The sequence below is a fragment of the Cyclospora cayetanensis genome, unplaced genomic scaffold (assembly GCF_002999335.1).
Source record: "Cyclospora cayetanensis isolate NF1_C8 unplaced genomic scaffold, CcayRef3 CcayRef3_contig_45, whole genome shotgun sequence".
Lineage (NCBI taxonomy): Eukaryota > Apicomplexa > Conoidasida > Eucoccidiorida > Eimeriidae > Cyclospora > Cyclospora cayetanensis.
Genome location: NW_020312425.1, coordinates 16,945 through 39,891, shown reverse-complemented (window position 1 = coordinate 39,891; position 22,947 = coordinate 16,945). Strand labels below are relative to the sequence as shown.

The following is a 22,947-nucleotide window of genomic DNA, read 5'->3' as shown; positions in this document are numbered from 1 at the left end:
CAGCACCAGGAACAGCCACTAGTGAAATGTATTAGTTGAGTGGAGCCTCAGATGCTACAGCTGACGCAAGCTTAGCAGTACACGCAGCAAGTTCATCTAGAATGGGACTGGCAGCACCAGCGGCACTGGTGGCTTCGATGAAAACAGCAGAGGCATAGTGGGTTTTTCTTAGGAATGTTGTGAAAAGATCTGATTTGGGGATTAGCTTTTGGCAAAGAAGACCATCTTCATTTCATAGCGATGGAGCTGCCTACTGCTGAGGAGGCTTTAGCGCCCCATTCCACCATTGCAGCAGCTGCAGGAAGAGCCAATGTATGCGACCGGTCAGACAAGCCGCCTTTGAGTTGCTCACTGCCCCGGATAACAGGGAGCCTCTCGACAGTGTACCTGCTGCTTCACGTCCACCTGTTGCCTCAACAGCATCCGCCGCAGAAGCAGCAGCAAGGGCAGCAGCACCAGAAGCGGGAGGAAGGGCAACACCAGCACACAACATTACAACTGGATGCAGCAGCAGTAACTTGCAGTCTCACCGCTGCTTTGCTGCAGCACGCAGGGCTAGTGGGTGCTGCTTTGTTGCCTTTTAGAGTCCTCGGTTACGACGCGCGACTCTCACTTGCCACACTGAAAACAGACGCCGCGTCTGCACCTACTCTCATCCTTGCTGCCGCTAATGTCTGCGAAATTCACGTTCCTAATGCAGGCGGTAGCAACAAGCATAGTAGATCGCCCTGTTTTCTTACGCTTGTCAGGGCATCGTCTTCGCTGCACGCACTGCTATGCCCCAGAAGGCCCAATGCCAGCCTGCTGAATTGACACTTCGCAGCAGGACTCTGTGCAGCAACAGTAACAGCAGCATTTGCGACAACAAGGCTGCTTTCCTAGAGGGGCGGGGAAGAAACGCATGCATTTATCTCTGCGCCTTAGTTACAAGGGCGGTTGGTATATACTTGCGTGTCGTCTTTCAAACAGCCTCAGGCAGCGCGCAATCCAGCGTCTCAACCCCACCGCGCGAGGCCTGTTTTTTTGTAGAATGTCTTTCAGTGGAAGCCCTGTGAAAGGCGGACGAGCGTCGCTCTGGTTGGCTGCAGCCGCATGAGGCTTTTGAGATTATTAAAGACTGCACTACCCTCGAATAGGTAGTGGTACTGCTGAGGCGTTGTATTCAGAGTGACCAAGTCCATGTAAATAAGCTCCCCAAGAGTAAAAGCCCGCAGGCTCCAAACAGCTCAATTATTTATAAGGGAAGGTGCGCCTTTGCGCGCCGTTCTTGGTGCTCATTGGGAGCGACCCTAGAGGGGCACGGACCTTTCGCAAAGCGCTTCAGTTTCAAGCCTTGCATGTGCGTCCTTAGGTGTCTGCTTGCGGTGGCGAGTCTGTTCCAACAAAGGAAGCCAATTGCAAGGCGCACTTGAAAGCAGCTACCAAGTTCTAAATTATGGGCGTAGTAAAGCACAGTAAGGGCGCGGCAGGGGCCTCATAATATACTGCCAAACAACGGAACTGAAGGGACATGAGACAGGGTTTTGATCGTGTGATCTCGCATTAGGTCGAGAGGCGCTCATGGGGTTTCTAGTATTCTGTAGGAGACCTAGAATGCTCCGAGCCTATTTGATGATCAGGATACTAGTCGTGCGTGTACCAGTGAGGGTGGCGGTGGAGCACATGGACCCTCAGGCACAAACACCCTTCCCTTACATGCAACGATGCGACGTCCCTGCCAGGCGACAGGCGTTTGCTTCAGACAAGATGCAAAGACGCAGTCATGTACGTTTGAATACGGTCAAGCTCATTGTGCCTGGGTTAAACGCACACCTGAGCTACCGCACGCGAATGTCGAACTTATGCTCTTGGTCTGCGCCTATGTAGCTGTCGCACATCAGGAACAGGACGAGCTGATGTTTCCCTGGTGTCTCAGGCGCATCAAATGAGAGCTTTACTGTAGTGTTTTGTTTCGTAATAGAGACCCTCTTGATGGCATTCAGTCCATTTGGGGCCGACTGCCCGATCACCAGCCACCACTGCTCCTCCTTTTCCTTGGGGAACAAGGGCGCGTATACAGGACCGACAACATCACCATCCTGCAAGAAAGAGGTCATAGACATATATATATGTACATAGACGTCGTATGATGCTTGAACGGGAATATATACTGATAAGCGCACTTTTAAAGCGGTGTGACCCCAACTGCCGGCCATCACACACGAGGTCGTTCTGCGCGAAGTTGTTTCATGGAGAGGGTTCCAGCAACGAAAGGATAGACAAATGTAGTAGCGCGTTGCATGAAAGTGCTCAAAAAGGCTGCTAGGAAGCACCTCGAAAACCAGAGGGCAACTGCACAATACATAGGCATCCATGGCCTAAGGGCTGTGCGGGCATAACAAGGCGGCGGTGTGCGAATCCGGCGTTCCCTAAATGAGGCTCGGATGTCTCACCGCTAAGTCTCGTTCCAACTGCACTGTGCACTGGACACCTTCTCCTGGATTAAGATTTTCCGTCTTGGATAGCGAAAACTCGAGGGAAACCACGGGGTACCTGTTGCTGGCCTTGGCGACTTCCTGAGGAGAGGATATCACACAGAAACACTTTCACTTACATGCGGGGAGGCGCATGCACCCAAGTACCGATAAAAAGTAAGGCACGAGTTTGTCCCTATTGCAAGCACGTGCTTTGCATGTTGAATCATTCGGGTAACGCACGCGAAGTTGGGCTTGGGTTAGAGGCGCAAGGAGTTTTTCTCGCTGTGCGTCTTCCATGTTCATGAAGTCGAACACGTCCTTTACATCCATTGCTGCGCCAGAAGCACCAAGACAGCTATTCACCTTGCTTCAATTTTTGTGCAAATCGGCGTTACCTCTCACTGTGTGCAAAGTGCCAGCCCACGCAACAATCCCGCAGGTGTGGGCGCTTAGTGAGGTATGCTGCTGCTCTACCCCCCCCTCCCTTCGGGGTGTACTGACCGTTCGCAGCCTTCACGAGGTCTGCAGAGAAGTGAGGCAGCTGTCTCAGCGGCGACGCCAACAGTTTGTTCTGCTCTCCTGATCCAGCATGCGGAACGGCCTGGATGATGGCTTGCGATACCTCCATCGCGGCTAGGGCTGGTATAAGCCATCCGTTGCTCGCAATGACATCTACTAAAGCGTGCAGCAGTCGCACGCAAGGCTCTAGCACCTGCTTCTGGTCTGCCACCAGGTCGCTTGGCAGGGTTGCCCGCTGACAGTGCGCCTGCAAGACACACAAACGCCTTGTTCCGCGCAAAAGCAACGTGCAGCTCCCTTCCGTCCTCCTTCCGTTAGAGGTCCTGGACTGCTTTGAAGAGGGCAAGGAACTTTCCAGCCCGCAGCAGCAGCACACACAGTCGCCAGCAGCACATACATACACACACATGCAGTCATGCGCATTCGGAGCACTCACATGGATCAGCACCAGAGCCTTTGTGCTGGCTTTGGCGAAGTCCGTGCTGGCGGGGAGCTTCAAACCTATGCGCTGGGCTATGCCTTTAAGGACCGTCTCTTCCCCAGGACGCAGAGGCAGCGATCCAAATTCTGCTGCTGCCGAGAGTATCTCTAGAAGGGCGCGACGCTTGGAGGTGGGAGCAAGAGAACGATTAAAGAGTTCTGAGCAAAACACCGGTGGGACGCTTGACCATAGTCCAGATGATGCGCGGCAGAGTGCGTTTTGAGAGGGGCACAGAACTAAGTGGAAACTCTTTTAGGCCGACGCCATTCTGCACTCCCTGTGCCCTAGCTGTGTTACGATATGCTGGATCTCAACAAAAAACGAAATGGCAAGCGCCAACACGACTCCACGCGCGGGCAGACACACACACATGTATACATATATATAGCCTCACCGATAGTGGCAACCTTCACACAGTAGAAGGCTGAGATAAGCCCCAAATTCAGAGGCTCGAGGTCCACTTCGTTCTTCTCCGCGACGCACTGCGCCTGCTCAAGGGTGTGGACTGTAGACTCAACTAACTCGGAGAGATAGTCGCTAAGATGCTGGTGAGACGTCCCTTGCAGGCCATAGTAATTGGGGTTCTGCAGGCATTCACCACCCAAGAGAGCAGTTCTCAACTCGCTGGTGCCTTAGGCCTCCACTGTGGGGAGAAAGGGGCACAAAGAATTCCAAGTTGTTAATGACGAAGCAAGCACACGACATCACACAACTCGAAATGCCCGAAAAGACAGCTGACGCGCTGAGGCAGACAGCTCCCTCTATACCCGTCCTTCTCCATGCAGATGCATATAGTGTGGAACCCTCGCCGCTTCTACGCGAGACAATGCCGAGACTGCAGAGGACCGTCCACGGCAAAACGCTGACACCTCTTGTCACGAGCATTCCATATGCATATGCTGGTGCAGAGGGGGCCGAAGAAGCAACTCCCACGGCCAGGAATTTAGGTCTAGCTACCATGCATACCATTGAAAAGTGCATACCCCACCAATATTATAGACCCTTATCTCAGTTCAAACTCCATATATGGTATTGCCACGATAACGAAGCAGAAAGGCAGAGAGCGCCTACTAGATCTGAAAGGGTGGCTGTTTTCTCACGCAAGTCAACAACAACCACCACGCCTCTACATGACCCTGCAGAACGATGCCGAAGCAATTGTGCATGCAAGTATGCTGCAGCGTTCTCGCGCTGAAAATGCATGGATTGCACACGACAAAAGCTTGCCTTAGAAAGTCTCCTGTAGAGGAACGACCATGTCAACCAATCGACCGCGTCTTGTTTACTCTCGATAGTCTTGAGGACAACTTCCGCGTTCACATGGTCCTGGAGGTGCTGCTCGAGTTGCGACTCGATGGGAAGAGGCTCGAAAATAAACTTTTTGTAAAATTCCCTCTTGCTGGAGGGACACAGCAGCACCACGTAGCCGTGCTTGTCAATGCCGGGTCGTGTAGCGCGGCCGAGCATCTGCAAGACATCGGCTATGGGATAATCCTCGTAACTGAGAGGGGAAGCACACACAAATCCACATACATAAGCCCATACAAATACACACGAACATGCACTCTCTACATACACAAGTGCACAAGCCCACATGTATACACATATACATAAATGTATAGAGTGAGACAACAGAATATCATGAATGGCCAGGTCTTCTTAGAGCCTGCAGGCGCTTTCCGCTGTGCTCAATTCAAGAAACGCGAAGCAGCGTGGATGCTGTGAATTCGCCATCAAAACTCATACGATGCCACGCTTCGAGGCGCCCTTAACAAAACAAGCTCGTGAGTTGCTTGACGCCACCATCGCCATACAGCAGCCAGCAATGAGGCATGCCTCCCCCCTCCCTATAAGGCTATTTCAGCGGGAAGAAATGCATATACATATATAGGTATGTATAGTAGATGTATATAAATATGTATGCATATGTATATATATATATGAGCTGCATGTACACGTGTCCTTTTAAGCACCCGTTTTCAGTAAAGCGCTTCGTATCGACGACTACGACCAAATGGGCACTCATTTGCAGCCCCCATGCAGCTTCTTCGGCCGCGACAACCACTTGAATAGCGCCACTGGAGTGCAGCTGCTGCACCAGAAGCCGCTCTGCTGCAGAAAGTCCGGAGTGATAGAGGCCAACACCGTATGAGAGGGTTTCCAGAAGCATCTTGTCGCGCACAATCGAGGTGTACTGCTTTATTGTATCGTCTGCAGCACGTCCGCAAATTCGGAGAGGTGGCAAGGGATTGTGCGCGTCAGGCCATCGCTTAGGGCCATAACAAGAAAACACCCAAGTTATACAAAAACCACCTTCCCCACAGCAGGAGAAAGCTTCACGAGCTGGTTTCTCCTGCTTCCTGCGTGCGACTTGAGGAGGCACACCTAGGCGAGAGCTGCTTGCGAGAGAGAGAGCTAGAGCCTGTGGCGGAGAGGTGCCTCTAAAATAAAAGGAAACAATCAAAAGAAAAATGCTTGAAGGGGCTTGCCTGAAACATGAAGATACTTCTTTGGTTGGTCGTCAGCTGCCGTTTGGAGGAGCAGGTCGATGGCAGTGAGCCTGCATTGCTTCCTGTCTGAGCAGAACACTAAGACGTTCTTCAGCTTGCGGCTGCTGCGACTCCTGCTGTCATCCGCGGAGGGGGCCGTGTAGAGCTTGATGGCCTGGTGGACGGCTCGTGACATGGCCAGCAGACGCGCCTCTCTGTTGTACACATCAAAGCCGTGGAGAGAAATCTCCAGAGGCACGGTCCGCACGCTTGGGTGGAAGTTGAACAGCCCTGAATCACAGGCAGCCAGGAAGGCCCTCAAGAGCGTGGGCGGTGGTGTGCAAAAACATAAAAAACATGAAAAAAGAAACACGTGTCTCGACAGACACCCCATCACAGGACCAGAAAGGATACCCCCTTTAGGAACTCTGGCGGACACCCCGCCCCGAGGAAGCGTCTACGGCTGCACTCACCGCTAGCCGAGACGCCGAGCCAGTCTGCCACGTCCTTTGCGTTCGAAAGAGAATTCGCGCAAGCAACGATGCGGACGGGCTGCGGCAGCTGAGCGGATATGTACCGCATGCGAGAGAGACAGACTTCGAGAGTCGAGCCAACCGGGGAGTTCAAGAGATGCAGGTCGTCGACAACCAGCAATCGAATGGACTGCAACACCTTGCGCGTCTTCCACCGCCGTGACAGAAAGTCCCACTTGTCTGGAGTCGACAAGACAATGTGCGACTGCTCGAGCAGCTGTACAGACACCCACACGGCAGGCCCCACAACCTCTGCGCATGTGCGGCCTCGGTGCATACCCGCCAGGCAGGAGCGGCCCGCGTAAGAGATCTTCACCCCCAAACAAGCCGCGCAGAGGTTTTTTCTCAAGCGTGAAAGCACAACTGCTCTGCGCTAGCTACTGTTTGGCAGCAAGAGGTGGCGTCCACAGTATCACTCGCCGCCCCTCCGCTTGCACGAGCCCATGCGCATGCAAGAGGTAGGCTGCTGTTGCTTGCTGCACCGCTTTCTTACGCACACAGCGTAGCGTGCACACAGTCGAAGACCGACCGTACCTTCAGATCCGCATGCAAATCGCCTGTCAACTCTGTCACTCTAAGGCCGAGGCCTCCACCCAACTTGGAGCTCCACTGGCGCAAAGTCTCCTGTACGACAGACTCATAAGGGGCGAGGTACACGGCCTTCCACGCGCTAGCCGGCTCCGTCTTTAGCATCCTGAGGATTGCAAATTCGATGCAAATCTCCTTGCCACTCGTCGGCGGCAGGCAGAGGAGGACAGGCTCGCTTGTCGAATACAAAGTCGAGAACACCTGAAGGAGGCAGAAGTAAGACAAAGACGCAATCAGCACAGGGATGCTCAAACTACGGTCAACGCAATACGTCCAAGAGGTACCTAGGCAGGCCGCGATGAGCCCTCGCACAACCTTCTCCCCCTACCCCCGTCCGCCCTTAGCGTGCTCGCATGCGTGAATACTGAGTTGGAGACATTCAGCAACACGCCATCGGGACCCCGTAGACGAAGATTGATGGGGACGCCTGACGCCTTTCTTGCAGCGCGCAAAGAAAGCGCTTACCTGTGTTTGAATGGGGTTGAACGCCTTGATGCCATCGTTCTTATAAAGTTCCTCGGCCTTCTTATCGTGCAGCGACGACACTGGCAGCGGCTGCAGATCCAGAAGCTCTGCATGAGGCATAGGCTTCTCTGGAAGAATGAGATTCTTAAACGATATAGGGAGAGAGGCAGAGGAGTGAAGCCAACGATCTGAAATAGCGCGAATGCAGTAACTTGGTGGGATCGGGTCCGTCACTGGCAACGTGAACGTGAGAGTGTGCTCGACCTCTCCCTGGAAAGCAGGGAGAATAAACATCTGCAGAGAAAGAACACACAATCATATACAAACACTCACATACAGATACACACACACACACACACACACACACACACACACACACACACACACAAAACACATACAAAAAGGCACGCATACACAAATACAAGGACACCCATGCACAAATACATACTTAGCCATGGACGTAGGTACACACATATACATATAGATACATGTATATACATGTGACTACACGCCAGAAGTCCTCTTTCCCCTTCACACAAAGCTTCCAGATCCTCCCCAGCACAACACAGGAACCAAGTGGGTTTTTCGGAGAGCCGGCAAATAGGGTGCTAAAAACGCAATTCTGCACGTTGGACTAGAGGCATTCGACTTAGTACGCTTGTTTTACCTCGTGATGCAGGATTTGCTCGCAGTCAACATCGTGGACGATGATCCAGAAGACTTCTCCGTTTCCATGTATCTTGGGGTCCCACTGGAAATCGGGTGTGATGGTCAGCTCGACGACAAGACAAGACCGACTTAAAGGCTGCACGAAGGCTGCAAGCTCCAGCTTTGGGAAGGAGTGAATAAGGCGGTGCAGCAGCTTCCCCATCTTGGGCACGCGCACTAGTTCCCCGATTTCGGTCGATGTCAAATCGTAATACCGATCGAAGGGCAGGTCCTTCTTCTCGATCTTGCGCAGCAACTCCTCAGGCAGCACCTGCAGTAGAGGGAGACGTGCCACAGGACTGCGACAACAAAAGTTCGCGGGACGTTCTTTGCAGTCGGCTATAGAGAGCCCTCGTACATACAGGCAAGGAGGGTTTATGCCCTCAACGGAAAAGATGAACAAGAAGCGGCACTCGAAGCGGCCTGAAAAGAGGCGTCTTTGAGCACCTATTTAGGCACAGGACTAGACTCTCTGCTTGCTTGCGCAACATGAAAAAACACGTGCAATGATGGAAAACATTTCATGAAACGAAGGCAGAAGCAGTTGCAAAGGCTGTGCAGACGGCGGCACCGACAGAGGGGGAGGGGAGGCAACAACAGAATGCCGCGTGGCCTGCCTAGTGTGTGTGTAAAAATGTGTTGATGTGTGTGAATGTGTTTATGTGTGTGAATGTATGTGAATGTGGTTATGTGTGTGAATGTGTTTATGTGTGTGAATGTATGTGAATGTGTTCATGTGTGGGAATGTATGTGAATGTGTTTATGTGTGAATGATGTATGTGTGTCCTTTGAGGAAGGGAGGTATTTTTGAGCGAAAATGAGCGAGTGGAGACGGACTGCTCGGGTTAAGGCTCCCCCCAATTCTACCTAGCAGATATTTTTGAGACTTACCTTGAATTGCCTCAGTGGTGTCATCGTACTCCACATGCGGCCCTGAATTTCGTTGCAAAACTGGAGGGCTCGCATGGCTAGCTGAGCCCATCCTCTCCTCAGGCATATATCGAAAATGGCCCGCATGATCCGGTTGGCACTCTGCTGGATATACACCATATCCGCCATCATGGCGAACCCCTCAAGCTTGAGCTTGCTGATGTACGCTTGCAGCAAGACGTTGACCTTGGATGACGACTCGTCGGGAGAGCCCTTCACGGGAATGGGGACTCTCTCCATGAGCCGCTGCAATTCCAGCTTCTCCTCCTCTCTAACAGGCATGTACTTGAACTCCGAAGACAGGGAGAACAAGCGCAGCAGCTCGATGTCGGAGAGCGTTGGCTTGAGGTGCTCATTGTACACCGCAATTGTCGAGTGCTTAATGTAGTAGTGACTCGCCACCCTCCCCATCGCCGTCACGTGGATCGTGCCCGTCCGCTTGTCATACTTTATGAGGAAGTGGCGGTCCAAGATTTTCAAGGCAGAGTCTGCTAGATTAATACAATACTGCTCAAGCAGCTTGTCTTCTTTTAGCACGGCAGGCGAGATGCCGTACAAGGCGGGTGCCTTCAGCATGCGCACGTAGAGGTATGTGTATCCCAGCCAGTGAACGGCGTCTTCTCTGCTTCTAATAGACCCTAAACGAGACAACGCACGCAAACGCATATGCGAACCGCAGGTAGATCAACAAGAGCAGTAAGCATGCAGTGGATGACCAGCAAGCCACGACTCACCCTCAGATACCGCACATTCCTCCTCAACTGCGCTCCAGCCTCCCCTTTTAACCCCTAGGCACCCTTCCCACTGATTCCGCCTGGCTAGAATCTCCCCTTTAGTTGCGAAGAGCAATCAATGCGCATCACTAAAAGACGCAGAGTTGCACACGCACGAAACGATGTACAAACCAGCACTCCAAGGGCTCACCTAAGACGATCTCGGCGTTCAACATATCGGGGAGGCAGCCGATCATCTGAGACTCGATTGGTAGTTGCTGGTTGTTGAGCGACAGGTAGAACTGCAGCTCGCTGTGCTGCGTGATAAGGATGGCATGGCCGCTAGTGTCGTACTGAGGGCGCCCCGCACGTCCCATCATCTGTAGAATATCCATTGGCGAAAGTTCGGACCAGGCACCCTTCTCGGGCAGGTAGACTTGAGTACCTGTTGCAGCCGATGCGCAGACAACACAATTGGAAAGTGTCAGTCCATGGAGGCTCTCACGGCAGCCCGCAGGAAGTAGCGAATTCTACGAAGAATTTCACGCACGAGCTCCCCCCCTGCTTCCCTCCCATATGAAGATGCAGATAGATACACTTGTGAATAGAGAGTCTGTACTCGCGAAACGAAATACTCTGCGCTCCCAGATGCAGCCACCAAGTTCGCTACCAGATGTGTGCATCGCTGTATCACGCTGTGCATGCAACCGTCCCCCAAGCGTGCCCGTCACAGAAAAATTCCGTTTGCGTCTTACGCCCACGTTATCCCTGTTTGCTTACCCTTGATGATGACCGTATGCGCTGGCAGATTGACACCCCACGCCAGCGTAGCTGTGGAGACGAGCACTTGAATATGCCTGTCTGCGAACAAATCCTCCACGAGCTTTCTGTCAGTTCTAGGCAAGCCTGCGTGATGGACCGCAAAGCCGTAAGGCAACAAGTCCTTTAGGTCCTGCGTCTTCACCGCTTCCGCCTCAGCCTGAAGAATCTCCCGGCTCGCCGAGAAAGTCTGAAGAAAGCGAGGCAGCGTGTCCTTCTGCATGGCTGCGTCGCAGATAAACTTGGCTGTCTTCACGGTCTCCTTTCTGCTATGCACGAAAATCAGCACTTGGTTCTTTCCGGCGCATTCTAGCACCTGAGGACGTCCGCAGCAACGGCACACAGCAACTCATATACAGCGTAAGCAACGCATGAGCAATTTCCAAACTGGATGCGAATCTGAAAAATAGCACGGCAGACGGGAGCCCGCCATGAAGCCATCCACCAAGCCGCAGATCCGAGTGAGCAGATATGTGCCGGGAGGAGGTGCTCGTCAGCAGCAAACACCATGAGGCATCGGCAGAGAAACGCCTCGCCTGAGCAGCCCCTAACTGTTTGTATGTGTGTATTATGTGTGTATTTGCATGTATGTGTATATGTGTATGTGTGTGTGTGTGTGTGTGTGTGTTGCATCGCAGGTGCAGAAGGTGTAGTGCTGCCCTTACCTTTTCGTATGTAACATCGTTCATGGTGTTATAGCGTCTGATAGCTTTTTTGTCCTTAATGCCGATATAGGTTTGCTTGAGAGGCACGGGGCGGTAATGATTTCCAAAGACAAAGAGCCCCCTCTCTGGTTTGACTCTCAAGAAAACTGCGACATCTTCGTAGTTGGGCAGCGTTGCGGACAACCCCACCAGTCTGATGTGTTCCTGCGACATTTCAATCTGGCGAATGGTGCGAGCTACGATCGCCTCCAGAACCGGGCCCCTAGTATCATGCAGAAGGTGGATTTCGTCGATGATCACCAGCCGCACAAGCTGGGTGTAGGCGCGTTCTCCAGCCTTTCTTGTAATAATATCCCACTTCTCGGGGGTCGTGACAATCACTTGCGTTTCCTCAATCTTTTCGCGCGTCAGATTCGCATCTCCTGTGAGCTCCCGAACCGAGATACCGTACGGCTGGAGCCTCTGCGAGAAGGCCTGCACCTGCTCCGCTACAAGCGCCTTCATGGGGGAGACGTAAATAATCTTGAACCCCTTCAGGTCGATGTTGCCTGTTGCCGCGTTTCTGTACTGCCCAATAACGTTCAGCATCGCGAGCATGGCAACGTTCGTTTTACCAGCACCCGTGGGGGCGCAGAGCAGCAAATTCTCCTCGTACGTATTAAACGCGATGTCGAAAACTTTGGACTGCAGCGCGTTCAGTCGCTCGATGCCGACTCCAGTAAACGCAGGCTGAGCCCAATCCGGGAGTGTCGAGATTGCCCGAAGGCCCTCGCCCTTCTCGACTGGCCGCTTCAGAGCAGGAACAACAACCTCATCGTAGCTCTGAACAAGGCGCACACGCACGCATGCACGCACCCCCACAGACTCTCAGCCTCCTGTATGCCCCTGCGCCAACAACCCCACACAACGACCTCTCCCCAAGCCCCAAACGCCTCCTGTGCGTCCCTTGTCGCAAAGGCCCGACGGCACAGGAGCCCCAGCGAGGCAGCATGCGCCTCACACAGTACGCTACATGGCATTCCCAGACTGCGAGTACAAATACACCCCTCAACGAACGCTCGCTCGCGAAATAGCGGCATAAAAAGTGGCCACACGCCACATCATATCGAGAGTGCGCATACACACACACACACAGAGCTCGACACGAACCTTTGTTTCGATCCTTTGAGCCCCATCTGGAAGCTTAACCTTTGCATTGGCCATGAGATGACTACCCTGATGGAAGGTGACGCCCTGCAAGTCGACAGAACCCGTTGGCTTCCTCTGAGCACCCTGAGTTGAGAGAGCCCCCGGTGCACCGTGGGCCCCTGGGGCCCCCCCGCCCAACGCAGAGGCGTCGTCTTCCGCTTCCGCAGCACGCAGAGAGGCGTCTCGAGCCTGCGAGAAAAAAGACGAACCGTCTCAAGAGTCTTGTTTGCTGAATCGCACGCTCGTGCAGAAAGGCATAAGAACTAGGGCCGCCTCGGCCACGGAAGGATCTCGTGGCGTTCGTTCGCACGGATTGTGGAGGTGTGTGCAGTGCGAAAGAGGGCACTTTTCGACTGCAGTGAGAAAGACACTCTATTGAGCAGCAGCAGCAGCACATCCTGACAAAACGCTGCAGGCACACGCTACAAGCTACAGTCCGTGTATGCACTAAAGGCTTTTCGGTTAACTCCACTGTTTGCGCATAAATGCTACCGTGCTCGAATACCTGGGCCTTGGCGGCGAGTGTCGCTGCCTCCTTGCGGACGTTCAGGGTGACTTCTTTTTCCTTGTTCCTACGGGAGGTTAGGGCATCGAGGAGCTCTAGAACCTCTTGCCCTTCTTGGGTGTGTTTCATCTCCTCACGAATACCTTCCTTCTCCTCCGTCGTCTGCGCCTGGCCTAGCCGGATGCAGTAAAAGAGCTTCCAGCGGTTCTTTAGGATCTTCTTCGCGAGCTCAAAGTTCTCGTACTTAAGGATTAGCACCAACTTGTTCTCACACTCTTGAATGTCCGGAATCGGCAGGCTGGACAAGATTTCCTTCTCCGTAGCGACCGCCTGATTTGGATCCGAGAAAACAGCGTTAAGTTCCCTTTGCAGCCAGTGCGGGTCGATCTTTGATACGTCCACAGAGTACGCAGACTCCGCGCTGTCTACCTCTTCGTCGTCCAGATTCTTGGCTGCGAGATATGTCTTTTCCTTTTCCTCTTGTTCTTCTGTCTCTTCGTCATCTTCCTCGTCTCCCTCCGCCTCGACGTCCGAATACCCGTAATCGTCTTCGCCCTCGTCCTCTTCGTCAAAGACCACCGCAACACCAGCGGTCGTGTCTGGCTCGCCTGTTGCGCATCGCATGCCAAGCGCAAGCATCCTACCGTTCGTTAGATAAGATCGGCTGCTAGAAGTACATACAATGAGGACGCATGGGGGACGGACAACGCGCACGAGAAGGAACAAAAGCCTGTATGCAGCAAGCCCTAGGCTCTTGAAGGAGCACTAGCGCAAGTAAAACCCACCGCACGAACATGGGCATGCATTTGCACTGGACGCAGCAATCTTAGAGGCACCAGAAGGACATGTACGAAAAATCTACGGGCTGGCACACAGGAGACGCCTTAAACTCAAGCGGGGGGAAGAAGCTGCCAACACAGCGTGTACACAGTCTGAAGCACTATTCCACACAACTCAGCACTCTAAGGACTCTACGGATACCAAGATAAGCTGCAAGTACAGGGCTTTTAGGGTGTTGGGGTGACAAAAGCAGGCATGCCAGAAAACTAGGTGCAAAACCCCGCAATTCCTTGGTCACACGCATGATCTAACTATTTTCCCCCGTCTTTTCGCTGTGCGTACCGGCATCGTATCTGTCTTGATCGGCCCCCAGAAAGTCTGTAATATTCTTGGATAGCTGAAACAGCTTCGTAAACCTGTCCTGGGTAATGGGTCCCAGCACTCCCTCTATGCTCCTCTTCCTGTCTCCCTCTCTGATACCGTCCTCTTTCAGTACTTGCAGCACCTCGTCAGCAGCCCCCCGGAGAACCTCGTCTGGTTGATCCCCTAGCTGTTGCTGAAGCACCACGAGCAGCTGTTCGTACACTTGGTTGGTGGCACGGGTCGTCGGGCGGTAGAAGAAGTTCTCCGTCACATCAGCGTCGAGCACAGTGGCGCCCTTTTTAACGTCCTGCGAGACATGGAAAGCGACACATAGGAGCCCATGCTTCTGCTACTGTCATTTGTTGCAGTAACCATCGACCCTCCATCCCAACACCCCAGGCCGCTGGCGAAGCTTTGAAAAGAAATCGCACCCTCACTCATCTCACCAGCGTGCGACCCGCAAGAACAAGCAAAACTGCATGCCCCTAGCACAGGTTACCCCCAGAAAAAGGTCTTGCATAGGCACATTTTTCAAACAGGTACAGAGGGGCCTGCAACTCGAGCTGGCGCCGCATCCTGGATGTACACTTCGGAACGTCAAAAAACGCAGTGAGCTTTACGATTTGAACCTTACAAGTTTGCTCCTTTTGGCAAGTCCTCCTTCTGCTTGCTTTGCCCTCCGCTTTCCGATCTTCTCCTTTTCCTCCTTCTTCAAGCCTCTCTCTGCCTTGTCGCCCATTGGGTACAGTTTGCGACCAGCCAGGGTTTCAGGCTCTCCCGTTGGTTCCCCCTGATGAGCACCCCCTGGGGCCCCGGTAAGGTAAGGGTCGCGTTGCAAGACCAGGTTGCTGTTTTGTCTGTATTCGAAGCGCTTGAAGCGCTCAAATGCTTCCGCCATTTTCGCGCGCCTTCACTTGAGGTACTTGGGGTAAGGGGTGTGATATCGGCGAACCTCTCGCCGCAGAGGCGGAGGAAAAAGGCTAGGGCTTCCGAGGTTTTACGGAATAAAGCACAGAGGGGCCGTAAGAGAGGAAAACCCTACAAAGAGGTAGTCACGAGCAGCCCCCAATATCGCGCATGTGCTCTCGGCACATCTTGGGTTCCGCTTGACGGTTTATGCCATCTCACCTGCACAAGAAACAGGAGAGAGAAACTCACTTAAACAACACTATCGCTGCACCGGCTTCCCAAGGGGAGTCTACTGCTGCCGCATGCAGCAGTTGCATATGATCCAGCCCCGACAGGGCGCCAACTGCTGAAAGTGCCGCGTCGTGAAGGGGGTTTACAGAGATTCTTACTCAGGGGCCTAAGTAACACTTATTTAGACAAAAATAATGCGGCGTGTCGTGCGGGAATCATATATTCCCGACGTTTTACGCTTGCAGTATTGTTACCCTCGTAAAAGCCCTTGGTGGAGTCCAGAGGGGCACTGGTAAATTGGGCTATAGATCAGGTGTCCTAAACTCCTGAGCTGTAAATGGAAAATTCTAGATAAATTGAGGATCTCTTGCTGAACTGGAGAAACTCCGTTAGTCTTCTGTGCCTGTTTTTCACCACGCCCCCTACAGCTCCTACAGCGCGGCACATGCTTTTTACGGCCGCCAGCGGACCAGTCCTATATCGTGAGAGCTTCATCTGGCAGTCACCATATGGTCTGTTTGTCATTTACCGCAGCTGTTGCAGAACACGGTTTTGCCCACACCTTCAGTCTGTCTGGTGCCGCCATGTGCACTAAGTATTGTTGTACCACCGTGGAACACTCTATCCATGGTCTCTGTTGGCAGACAATCAATGCCTGACCGAATACAGACTTAGTAGGAAAGTATTGGATGTTTCTCAAAAGAATTTTCACCCGCCCTTGCAGCGCCCTTCACAGTTGTAGAGGCGGGACGAGAGACTGCTGGGATACCCGTAGCTGCACATTCAAACCACTCCAAGCGTTCACAGCCAGGCGCACATGAATCATAGTAAGCATAAACATACACATACACTCACAGTGAACGTGGGGAATCTCTTGTGTCTGGCTAACATTGCTCCACATCTGAAATTGTGTACGAAGAGACGAATCATTTTGTAAAGTCTTTGCTCACTCTTAGTAAATATAACTGCTGCAGTAGAGAGTGTCCACGGTAGCCTGTCCCGCTATTCCTTTTGTTCCCTAATCCAAATACAGGCCCTCGTGCTGTGTACCCTTCTTTTCACACTAACTGCGTGCAGTACACCGAAAGATTTTTCACACTTTTGTCACGTTTTAGGTGAGTGGAAATGCAAAAAGGTGTATATAAGAAACGCAGATTCGTGCGTCAACCGTTAGAGCAAAAATAGAGTGAGCGAAAGACATATGCACTAGTAAACAAGCGCGAAAAACCCAGCCAACGCTACCGCGCATGTGCAATGGCTTTCTGCTGTTGGAGGGATGAAGTGTCTAAGCCGCCTGCTATGGGGAACCACGAAAAACAGATGACTTGTAGCAAAAATAAAAATACACGCCTGTTCTGTAGTGTTCTCGCTTCTCATTAAACCGTATTTTCATGCAATTTCAACCAAAGCATTCAGCATAGGCAACTGCAAGACCTCAAAAAAGGTTACGGCCGCGCAATTTTTGAGGGTAGAGAGCACATTTAGGCAATAGTCAGCAACGCTTCAAGCACTTCCCATAAATGAGGGTAGCTAACTCGGCGAGGCGTATGCCAGGAAAATGGTGAGTGGCCAGGAACTTGAGGAATCCTTGTTCACGGAGACTAGCGTTGTGTATCAAGTGTGCCGCCAACTCTCTATCGGGCATCCAAGCCCCCATCTGCTACTCTGATAGCCACTGAGGCTGGTGTTTCCCATACATTTCACCAGAAACTGCTGTCTAGTGTGCTCTCAGCCCCTTAGTGCTATAGTTTAGCAGTTTTACGCCCTTTTGACTATCCGCCATCGCATTGGTCACTCGCCTACGTCATAATGTTCGCGACAAAATGGCTTGACTTTAAAGCAGTTGTAAGCCAGCTTGAAGAATCCTATAAAACGTTTAAACTATAGGGAAACCCTATGAAGCGTTGATCCCTGAAAACAAATATCGTAGCTACGTCGCCGCGAAACGCTTCATCTAGTCACCGTTGGTGCCCCAGGGAACTCTCACCAGTCAACCGTGCCCTGAATCCCTCCGCCCCGAAGTGTGGCCGCTGACCTCAGGCCGCCATGTTCAGGCTCCAATCAGAGAGAGGCTTCTAGGTGTAGCGAGGGAGAATGATGGGTAGACAAGTGGACCGTCGCATTATAAACCCATTTCGGCAAGGAAAAACTAGAACCATGCGTGGGTCTTTTACGAGCCAAGCGTCGCAACTACTGCAGCAGGGTGGTTTGCCGCTGGTTGTCTTACGGTCAAAGTGTGGGCAGGCCAAAAAAGCCCATTCAAAACGCACGAAGGAGTTGTTCATTAATGTCCATAAGGATGATGATGATGAACCTTTGAAGCTTCAGACATAAACTAAGAATAACTGAGCGAATTCCTGAGCCGATATAATGCAGGATTAGGGAATGAATAGGCAATATTTGCTGAGTCTTTCGAGAACGACGTAGGTGCTATCCTGACCTTTCGCATATTTGTCACTTTACAAGATAAGTTCATACTCACATCGATATGTATTGTTGTTGCAACAAGAGGGCTTTACAGACTGCCGACGTTGGGAGAGTTGCGCGCCTTCACCTGCTGACAATATGGGTAGGACGGGGCATGCACGTGGACCGTGGCACGCATTCCAGGTCACAAGAATGACCGTGAGAGCTTTGCTACTGTAGCCCTAATCGCAATATCATCTAAAAGAACATAATCACGTACTTGGCACAAGGCCGTATTGCGAGCATACGTCGAAGTAACAACGTCACGCACTCCCGCTGTGTTGTGAACCACAGCAGGCCACCATCAACGTGAATTTGCATCATCAGTTCGCAATTCTGGATTTTGTCAATAATCTCGGATGCAAGGGTGTTGAAAGAAGCAGGCTAATGCAATTTTACTGGAACCCATAAATTCTCACAGACAAGAGCGGTTGCACTGCAGAATCGCTGGGACGGTGCAAAAGCATGTCCGCGACCACCCTGGTGATGTCCTCAAAACCCTTCACTGTATAACTGTACTCCAAGAGACGGTCAGGCCATCGAACAGCTCTAGGAGTATCAGAGTCCTGGACACTTCTCCTAAGACACATTGAAGATTGCGGATGGGTTTGGATAGTAAACTGGCACCCATATCAGTTGTGTTGGCACTATTTCTGCACTCCGCGCCACCGCGTAGAGTTTTACTTACCGAAGTAGATGCCGATGCTGGGTTTCAGTCAAGCACTGGTAATGACAAACAGTAATTTGGTGGTTTTGCAAAGCCACTAGCATCTTTACAGACAGGAGCACCCACTGCTCATTCGTTAGTATCGGGTGTTGGGAACAGATGGCGCTTACAAAAAGGCAGCGCAGTTACCGAAGGAGCTGTATGGTGGCCGATATGCGTTTTCGGTGCACCGTAATCCTTCTCTGTCGCGGCCTGCGTTTGCGTAGATCGATAAGTCAAAGGAGCAGCGATACGATAAAAGTCATGTAAAAAACTTCTACAGTTAGGCGCAGGCCCACACAACCTACCAGTGTCCTTGATTGTGTCTAAAAGTTATTGCCATGCTTCACGTGCTTTAACTATTTGGATCTAGCTCTCTTCTTGCACCGGAAACACAGGTTCCAGGAGCCACAAATATTCTTAAGAAATCAGAGATGCCTTCTACACCTGCGGCAACATTTGAAGCTTACGCTGCAGTAGCTGCAGGTACTCGTAAACATTCAAGCAAGATATTAAGACATCATCTGTCTCTACAGCCATCCAGACAAAACATCAGATCAACGCGCCCTTGTAATGTAGCTGGGGCATTAACAAGCCGAAGCAGCACGCGGCCATATACGAGTTTGCGAGCGCGAGTGTGCAACGCTGTTTGTCATCTTAGTAAAATGGGAAGATATTAGAAAGCGCGTGTAAAGTGTAGTTGCAAGTCAGCTGTTGATCTACGTAATTGAGCAGCCTTCCGACCTTGCAAGCCCAGCTGCTCAATGCCTGTGCAGATGCTTATGGTACTAAGATGCACAACGAGATACTCAATCTCATTCAGACGGGTATCCGAGAGCGACACGCAAAACTGTGGAGCTCTATGGGTACTTTCCTAATTGCCCAGCACCAAGGGAAAACGAGGTCTGTCGGTCAATCCACGACTCTTTCACTAGAGTATGTGGCAACGCAGCATGAAAGCTTTCTCGCCAGGCATGTACGCTGAATTCGAAGGACATCCATGAGGGTAGTGACCAACGCCTCATAATTGGGTAGAGCTTGGCACGGGTATAGAGCGGCATGCGGAGCACTTGGCCTGACGGGTAAAAGTGAGGGATGACTTCGTAGGAAGCCCAAACAACCTCTCGGTTCAACTCGTTAAGGTGATGAAGACAACAACAGACTGGTTGTTCACGAAGCCCGCGGAAGCAACCAGGAAGGACGCAGGCCTAATTGATCTGCTGGGTTTCGCCTCACGATTTGCAAGTAAGCGAAGCGGCACAGGCCAGAGGAATGGCAGCGTTGAAGCTGGTGAATGAGGCAATCAAAGCAGCCAATTTTCTTCTCAAGCAGCAGGTCAACTACAAAGCAAGCGGTCACCTGGTGTCCCGTTGGCCGAAGCTCGCCGACTTCGAATTCCAGTGTCTGTAGATGGAAGTATCCTCGCGAACCGCTATTTAGGATGCGAGAAGGCTTAATGAGCATAAAGTGAAGCTGCATGATGCTATCCAACAGGCTTCGAGGTCTGTCACCAATACCGCAGGTATTACTGAGGAACAAGTGCCAACTAAACAGCCTAGTTGGCACTGTTACTCTTGAAATGGATGTACCTGCCTCCACTGTCAGATGGTCGAGGCAAATGAAAATGTCAGGCAAGGAAATCAAGAGGATTTAGAGACTTATTAGGTGAAAGCGATCGGTGCGTCGGCACATGCTACTTGCGGACACCCGAACTTGCTGATGCGGCCCTAACATCTACTGCATCAACTGGGATGTTGATATGACTGTCCCGTCAGGGGTACGCATGATGTTGGCATGCTTCTTGGATTTTTATGAAGCCTAGGCAATCGACACTCTGATTTGGCATGAAGTTGATGCGCGTTGCGTCGCTTTCTGGATTTCAAAATCACAGGATGCTAAGACACATGCACAATATATAACAGCTGCTGCGACACTTGTGGCTAGACGAGATGCAGAGTGCGGTCCAGTATTGAGCACAGCGGCTATTCTAATGGCATGGATGGCCGATGTGTCGCGTGCAAGCTTCTCTCGCGCAACCAGCAGAGGAGACTTTGTTTGTAATGATCTGGATTTGACTTTCCTGAGCAGCTCTATATGTCGCTCCTTCACACGAAAAACCTATGCGCTGTTACCAACATGCACAATAACTTGTCAGGGGAGGCATCCCCAGCGGAACTTGCAGCAGTGCAACAGGGACTGGCTGTGCCGGAGAGGACATACCAACCGCTTGTTGAGGATCACCCGAAGCGATCCTTTGCCAATATGAAGACTTAGTTGGTAATGTTTCCATGCCAAGCCAAGCTTTTTGGCTCCTGAAATATTAGAACATATTTCTGCCATTGCCGAGCTATTGCAATCGAGAGCCTCCAGGCAACGCGCGAAGCGGCGGCAGCCTCCCCAAGGATGCTTACAGCAACATGGCACCTATTAAACGCATTTACTGAGCTTACCTTTGGAGATTCAGTAGGATCTTTGACGACAGATAAGTTAAATCTGGCGGTTAGGAGGATGTTAGCTGACAAATCGTCCTTGATGGATCTCTGGCTCCTGGCAAGCGTGATATTATAAAATGCACTGATCTTGTAGCAGGAAGCACAAGTCTCCGAGACCCCGTCAACTGAGCATGAGATCAATATAAATGAGCTTTCACTACGCTTAGAATAGGGACTTAACGATGATAGGCATGCGAAGTTCCCCAAGCAGGCGATGACAGGCCTTAGTGGGTTGGCTGGACACTTGCAACAATCAGCAGACGCTCCAACAAAGGAACGCACTACCAGCTAGTCGTGAGCTGAGGCTGCTGTAGCTCGTCGTGTCCTTGACTGAATCGCGGTCGCAACAAGAGCATTGCCTGCATCATGCAAACACTCGAGCAAAGGCCGCCCATGCTCTGCGTTTGACTATCTCACGTGTATGCATGATCTTCGTATTCGGCTTTTCTGAGAGCCTTAAGCAGCTAGGACAACAGAACTGGGATCTCTCAAGAGGCAGGCTGCCTGTGATCCAGCATGCTTACAGATTTGAGCACAGGGTGGCCAACTCGTAGTGATGCGCGCATGACTCCCCATCACCAGGCGTAGCTCAGAAACGTTCACAGTACTCGCGCGCCGGTCGTCAATTTGATGCTTAACAGGCCAACATTGATATAGAACATTCATGAGAAGCAGCAAAGGCAAGACGTGTCTTGGTTGATCATTTCTTGCGTCCGGCCTCCTCCTGTGGCTAGGGAGGGCAAGGCAGTTCCATCTTCTCGGGTAATGTTTGTAGGTGTATTTTTGGGGCCACCAAACAGACTTCACCGCACTATCAATGGTTGATAGAAGTCTTCCAACCTGCCACAATCACCTTTCTCCGGCACAGCACTGCTGCTTCTAATTATTCTTCACTGTGATGCTTCATCAAAGGACCCCCTAGGGCGACACTCAGCTCCACACTCAAGACAACCCTAATAAAGTTATTGAGTGTTTCTCAAAGTCCTCCCTCCTTCATCTATTGGCTCTCCTAAGAGTTCCCATATGAATGAAGGAGACAGTTGGGATGCATGTAGTTGCATCCTCTACACACTACGAAAATTCACGGGTAGTTGCACATAGCACCTAGCCTACGCGCTCACAGCATTGCGTATTTTCGAGCAACTAAGCTAATTCGTGAACTGGTTTTCCAGTTTTCACTTAAATGTAGCTAGTGCAGTAGAAATTTTCAGTGTAGCATAGCCTTCCAGTTAAGCGCCGAGTGCAAGACAATTCGAACTGTAATGTTCCATCAATACATACTACAACAAACTAAAGAGTCCTACCTGTATGCGAAAGTCAATAGTAGAGCGATATTGAGGATGGATTTTGGCATCAAAGTCCGAGGAAATAAATAATCACCAGCTACTACAGAAACTGGCCTCGGGGGGGTAGGGGGGGATACTTGTCGATAGTAGACGCATTCCTTCTCCGTATGCCCTGACTGAGACGCCTTGCACACCTTAGGTACATTTCCGGTTTTATTCTGCCTTCCGACTCGGCACAGAGGCCCTTTTGTAAGGGTCACGTGCTCACTCGGCTTTTCTGTGGGTTCATAACCCGGGCTATTCTCGCACGATTCGCCCCACAACCCCGTGGGCTTGGGGTAGGGGAGGACAATCGAGTAATTTGGGGGTATGTTCCCACGTATCGTATACGTTCAGACTGTGGGGTTGGTGCAGGGTCTCTCCGCAGAGTTCCGCAGACGTGAGTTGCAATTGATAAGGCGTCACGAGAGCAACTGGCCAGGAAGACTTGGATCACACACATTGCAGTTACCTAAATGGCAATGAGAGCAAACAATTGTCTTCTCTGACCGGAACCTACAGAGGTGACCGGAACCTATAGAGGAACGCGGAAATATGAGCATTGAAGAGACTAATTCTTCGAAGACAGCGGATCGGCAGGCAGGCAAGAGGGTAC

The 22,947-nt window shown here is 51.6% G+C and overlaps 2 protein-coding genes across 2 annotated transcripts; one reads left to right on the top strand and one right to left on the bottom strand.

The window, feature by feature from the left end:
- The first annotated feature begins 240 nt into the window (after positions 1-240).
- Positions 241-1,096, top strand: LOC34619237. The gene is made up of 2 exons (XM_026334565.1): positions 241-803; positions 1,030-1,096. The coding sequence occupies exons 1-2, from the start codon at positions 241-243 to the stop codon at positions 1,094-1,096; spliced, it is 630 nt and encodes a 209-aa protein (XP_026190350.1).
- Positions 1,097-1,817: 721 nt separating this feature from the next.
- LOC34619238 (U5 small nuclear ribonucleoprotein 200 kDa helicase) lies at positions 1,818-15,100 on the bottom strand. The gene is made up of 21 exons (XM_026334593.1): positions 14,837-15,100; positions 14,182-14,509; positions 13,060-13,667; positions 12,516-12,743; positions 11,367-12,188; positions 10,663-11,017; positions 10,094-10,327; positions 9,131-9,807; positions 8,199-8,510; positions 7,532-7,825; positions 7,013-7,267; positions 6,419-6,695; positions 5,946-6,236; positions 5,430-5,667; positions 4,684-4,957; positions 3,851-4,040; positions 3,412-3,614; positions 2,958-3,222; positions 2,697-2,788; positions 2,433-2,555; positions 1,818-2,078 (listed from the first exon to the last, which is right to left on the bottom strand). Exons 1-21 carry the CDS (start codon positions 15,098-15,100, stop codon positions 1,818-1,820), a joined length of 6,591 nt encoding a protein of 2,196 aa, XP_026190378.1.
- Between the last annotated feature and the right edge of the window lie 7,847 nt (positions 15,101-22,947).